This window comes from Babylonia areolata, chromosome 21, assembly GCF_041734735.1.
Source record: "Babylonia areolata isolate BAREFJ2019XMU chromosome 21, ASM4173473v1, whole genome shotgun sequence".
NCBI lineage: Eukaryota > Metazoa > Mollusca > Gastropoda > Neogastropoda > Buccinidae > Babylonia > Babylonia areolata.
In genome coordinates this window covers 24,224,275-24,230,274 of record NC_134896.1, presented here as the reverse complement: position 1 = coordinate 24,230,274, position 6,000 = coordinate 24,224,275, and the positions used below count along the sequence as shown (strand labels likewise).

General features: G+C 39.4%; 1 protein-coding gene across 1 annotated transcript in view; it reads left to right on the top strand.

The window, feature by feature from the left end:
• The window catches only part of LOC143296402 (cytochrome P450 3A8-like), a 28,783-nt gene that overhangs the window by 7,262 nt on the left and 15,521 nt on the right, over positions 1 to 6,000 (top strand). The window contains exons 4-6 of the mRNA XM_076608298.1: positions 1,312 to 1,364; positions 2,374 to 2,467; positions 3,656 to 3,778. Coding sequence (XP_076464413.1) covers positions 1,312 to 1,364; positions 2,374 to 2,467; positions 3,656 to 3,778 — 270 coding nt within the window. The remainder of the gene's footprint in view (positions 1 to 1,311; positions 1,365 to 2,373; positions 2,468 to 3,655; positions 3,779 to 6,000) is intronic.

The window sequence follows — 6,000 nt, the reverse complement described above, 5'->3', positions numbered from 1 at the left end:
TTTATAAAATGGTTTTCAACTTCGACCACGTTACAACGTTTATATGCGTAATTTGAATTGCATTTGAATGTTCTCCTGAAAAATGATCCATTTATTGGAGCAAACCAAGCCGTAATCTTATCAAACAGTCCCTAAAACACTTCTTTATCCACGAAGTCAAAATATTGCTCACAGTGAAAACCAGTTTTAAACAGTCTGTAGTTACAATGTATATCTTTAGACATTACCAACTCGTCCCATTTTTACATAAATATATCTTTCATTCTTTGCTTGAGTAATGACAAAAAAGTTCGCCCACAACCAATATCGTGTTGCAACCAGACATATCCAAACCCAAGTCTAAATAAAGTTGTTTTTTTATTACTAAAGACACCCAGCATTTATTCCCCTTTCGTCCAGGTTAAACAACATCAAATATGCCTGTTTGGGTAATCGGTGCACATTCATATTCAACAACCTTAACCAGTACCTGATACACCTTATAGCGCTATTTATATACAGTGGATAACGTCTTAGTTCGCCGTATGCAAACTTGTTTGGTAGTTTGAGTGGTATGTTCAAAAAGCGTTTACATGCAAAGAAATGAACCTTCTCAATAAAAAATTATTATCAAGTCTGGACAAGTTCGGGGACAAAAGAATGGGTTGTACCTGAGCATCAGATATTTCGGGAAAAAAAAACACCCTTTGGAAATATCATTCAGCTTCGTTATATATTTTATACAGTTAATACATGCATGTTTGCCTTTTACTGCTAAAGCCTCTACTCCTTTGCTTGTACTCATTTTTGTCGTAAAAAAATACCCTAGGTAATTACATTCATTCATTACTTCTAGAGCATTTCCATCGAGATTCCACTTTTCACACACACACACACACACACACACACACACACACACACACATATATATATATATATATATACACATACACACACACACACACACACACACACACACATATATATATATATATATATATATAGAGAGAGAGAGAGAGGGGGGGGGGGGTTATAACATCCATCCTCAGCAGTGTTTGTTTATATGCAGAACGTGTCCTGGTGACTAAAAATCATTTTAGCGCTTGTCAGAAGATGATTAATAAAGTACTGTTTCCACTGGTTTATATGCTGAACGTAACCAGATAACTTTATATCATTTGAGCGCTTTTTCAGTTTTTAATTGTTGTGGAAATTGCCCCGAAGATGAGGGTTAATAAAGCACTGTAACAGTATCATAACTTCAATTGAACTGAATCGAATTGAGCTGATTTATAAGGACTGACCTCATATATGTGGAATTGATTTCAACAGTCGCCGTACGGCGTGTTCACGGACTGGCAACGGAAGTACGGACGTGTGGTGGGGTAAGTACATAAATAAGGCAGGCACCCTGCATGGAATTTTGGTGATTCCATCGAATTAAGAATTTTTTAACAATATGCACCTTCCTGGATTTATTCCTGTTCTTTCTCTGCCTTTTTTTTTTTTAACACAAAGGCCCACATCTACCCATCCACATCTATCATTCACCCTCCTATACACACACATATACAAAGAGAGAGGAAGCAAGAGAGAGAGAGTGAGAGATTGCTTTACTGCATGAACGTTTGCACGCGCAGTCATTCGTTAGTGCAGAAGAGCATAATTGAATATAAGCATCGTTATCATATTCCACTTCAAAATTTACTATGGAAAAACAAAAAGCGCAGTTCAACGTGTGTGTGTGTGTGTGTCTGGCTGTCTGTTGATGACTAAATTGACGTAATTACTATTATGTGACGTCAATGATGACGTTGTTCGTTCGTTCTTTAGTTTAACGTCTTTTCACTGTAAGTGATATTAGACGAGGGCAGGGAAAAATCGAGTGGGTGGAAGGAGGGGGGGATTACTGTGTACGCATGCGAGTAAGTGAAAGTGTGTGTGTGTGTGTGTGTGTGTGTGTGTGTGTGTGTGTGTTACATATGGAAAATGATTGTGTAAGTTTTGTTAAAAAAAAAACACAAAAAAAATAACAATATAACATATTTCTAATGAAAAACTAACTATAACAGCGAACGAACTGGACTATTTAACAAGGAGTTGAAAAAGTCATACATTTGCAATGGACTGCTGAAGATCGTCAACACTGAAGATGATTTCAGTTCAGGGATGTGAGACTTTTAACATGTCGCAAGTTGGTATATGATCGGCTGTTATATGAGCGCCACAGATGCAAGAAACATTACTGACATATTTTGTCATAAAACAATTCATTTTCCATCTGCAGATTAGAGAAATGAGTTGCCTCTTATGAAAATCATTATGGTAATGTTTTCCCATGAAACCATACATTTTCTGTATGTTCTTATGTAACTCCGATGTGTTCATGCGCAGATTTTTCGATGGCGTGATGCCTAACCTGGCAGTGACGGATCTGGACATTGTTCGTGAAGTCATGGTCAAGCAGTTCAACAACTTCACCGACAGGGTACATATAATAGAAGAAATAATATCAATACGTTCGATGGCACTACTGCCACAGCTACTGCTACTACTGATGATGATGGTGATGATAGTGATAAAAAGGATGCTGTCGATGATTTACTTCTCCTCCTAATGCTATTATTGCTTCTCTCCTCTCTCTCTCTCTCTCTCTCTCTCTCTCTCTCTCTCTCTGTGTGTGTGTGTGTGTGTGTGTGTGTGTGTGTGTGTGTGTGTTTATGTCCCCCCCACCCCCATCATTCTCCCTTTCCACCACCAACCCCCTACCCCCCCACCCCACCCCTCTTTCTTCCATCATGCTTTTCTTTCTTTTTCTTCTCCTCTTAATATCTCTTCCCCATTCTCTCCCTCTTTCCTCATCGTGCCCAGTCTCTCTCTGTCTGTCTCTCTGTCTGTCTCTGTCTCTCTCTCTCTTTCTCGCATTTAACAGCGTGCCGCTGTTCGAAAATACGATTGCTTTTCGGGGTTCACGCGCGGATAACACACACACACACACACACACACACACGCACACACATACACGCATTGATCTGTGGCGGCACATATCTGAATCATTGTGAGTCATCCGTTCAGCAGAATGAAACATTATCAAGTACAATATATCGTAGAAAGCCTGGACTTCGATCGAATTATCAATCATACGAACTTTTAATCGGAGACTGGCTAAATTCGAAGAATCGCTGTGAAGTACGACAAGAGTACGGTACTTTTACACGGTTTTGACATGCACGCGCCTTAAAACATTAACAATTCAACAGTTCCAGGCAGTGTTATGCTAAAATACTTACCGACGACAAAGATAAGACTTCAAATGTGCGATATGTGTAAACATCTCGAATTTCATTATTTTGATCCTAATGTGTTTTGGTGTATAGATAAGAATGGTTGGCTTTGACTTTAGCCGGGTTTTCGTGTGCTGCGTCACATTTACATAACATATTTGAATATTGCTCATTCACTATGAAATCAGTTAGATCATATTCAACTGTTAAGATACTGAATCTTGAGTATTGGTATTCTAACCGTGTGCGTGCGTGCGTGCGTGTGTATGTGTGTCTGTGTGTGTGTCTGTGTGTGCGTACGTGCGTGTGTGTCTGTGTGTGTAATTGTTGTGTGTGTGTGTGTGTGTGTGTGTGTGTGTGTGTGTGTGTGTGTGTGGTTGCACCACAAACAGAGCATTGTTCGTGGACTCAGAGGAAAGATCGCGGATCAGGCCTTGTTTTTCGCCAGGGGTACTGCTTGGAAGCGGATCCGCAATCTGATGACACCTACTTTCAGCGCCAGCAAACTGAAAATGGTCTCTGGGCGTGTCACTGTGAAAGTGCATGCATGCGTGTGAACGTTTGTGTGTGTGTGTGTGTGTGTGTGTGTGTGGAAGGGGGTGGGTTTTTTTGTGTGCGTTCTTGGGTAGGTTCGTGGGTATGTGTAATGTTCCAATAAATACAACTTTGACGACACAACAGTAGACGTAAAACGTTGTGTGGTTTGAAAACAAAACACCCCAAAGAGTCAGTTTTAATCTCTGTTTAAATCCCATCTTGACCGAAGAAAGGTCGATTCTGGCAACACGTTTGAATTCTTTACTTCTAGCAGAAAACTGACAATTCTAATCGTTTCACTTTAACGAATGTTAAAATGGTGCACAGACAGAGACGTGACCTCTGGATCCGTTCAGATTGCATTTCACTCTCCTTCTAAAAGATCGAAACCTAAAATGCGGCATCGTAATAGAATGTTCTTGAATCATGACGCGACACAACCAATCAGAATATGTTGAATATTCCAAAGTTTAAAAAAAAGAAGTTATGTATGGAAAACGAAAAGGCGTATCTTTTCGGGAAGTTTCTGGATGCTTCATGGGTTTGGATGTTTTACGAATGTCCTGTCCATGGAACTGTGCTTTGTTTTATGTTCAGACGGTATCCGCTGGAAAAAAAAAAACGTAAAAAATAAAATAAAATAAAATGAAAATAAAAATTCCGAGGAATTGGGTGTGTCGAAGACAGAGAGAGAGAGAGGGGGGGGGGGGGGGATTAAGTCAGATCGCATGTGTTGGTGTAAATATTTGTGTTTGAGTAAAGAATACTGGACTGTTCTTATGTGTCGAGAGAACGCCATGCTGTCACAATGAGTTGCGAGTCAACAGAAAAAGAGAGGGATATATATATTCTGACGTGTCTTCAATTTGTTCATGATGTAGAGATGTTTCTTTTTTGGAAGTTAGCACTTCCCAGTTCTTTGTTAGGCGTACTTGTTATATGCCTACGGGGACTCTGTAAACTGTTCACACGTTTCACTGCCAACTGAGAATTGTCCACTATCTTAGTTGTCAAATTACTCAGGTCATAGCCGTCTGCTCGTGACACCAGTCCACAGAATTTTGCGCAGTTCAAACATTCTCAAAGGCATTATCTGATGTAAAGGTTACCAATTTGCAATCATTTCCGGGAAACGACTGGATGCGTCGAGGCATGAAGAGAGAGAGAGAGAGAGAATTTTGAAAGGGGTCGTCTCAGTAATGTCCACATTTGAGCATACTCAATTTGATTTTCTTAAAATAAAAAGAAGAAAATCTTTGGGTGAAGGTAAAATTTCTTACATTTGCGTATTGTATGTCTGTTCACAAAACAAAAAGAATGTTTGCTGCATGCGTGCATGCACGCTCATGTGGACCTGTAGGCATAAAACAATATAGCCTGCTCATCATCATTATCGGTATGTTTTTATACCGTGAACTGGACTGGCACGATATATATGTATATATATATATATATATATATATATATATATATATATATATATATATCGGATGTCCCCATATAAGTGAACCGCTTTTTGACAAGTATTTTCTCAATGATTGAGAAACCGATTTCACTGAAAATTTCCACACAGTAACCTTAGGGTATCATCAACAAGTCTGCAAAATATCTAAAATATCAAATTATGCGAGTATTGTCAAATTCAAAACAGCATGTCAGAAAATCCAATATCAGAGGAAAACTCACTTATTTCAGTTTATGCTCAATGTGGCCTCCATCTTCCTCCACGACGAAACGAAGCCGTTTCTTCCGAGCATAAATGCTTTTACGTATTTCTTCCATCGATATCTCCTCCCATGACATAATCATCCTGTCCTGCAACGCCTGCTCGGTCAATTTGTCTCTCACTCCCCTGTAAACTTTCTCCTTCAGAGAGTCTCATATGGCATAATCCATTGGGTTACAGTCAGGACTTTGTGGAGGCCGTTTATCTTTCTTGATGATATTCTGGTGTAGCCTCCTCCAGATGGGCCTGGGTTACCCTACTTGTGTGTGAAGGAGCCCCATTTTGCTGAAACACGTAATTGTTTCTAGGATAAAGACGCCTACAATCCGGGAGAAGATTGTCATCCAATAACTGAGTGTAGTTTTCACTATTAACCTTGACTCTATCAGTGTCAATAAAATGAATGCTTGTTTTTCCTTTCCAGGATACTCCAACTGAAACCATTATCTTTTTTGAAAATCTAGAAGTCTCATC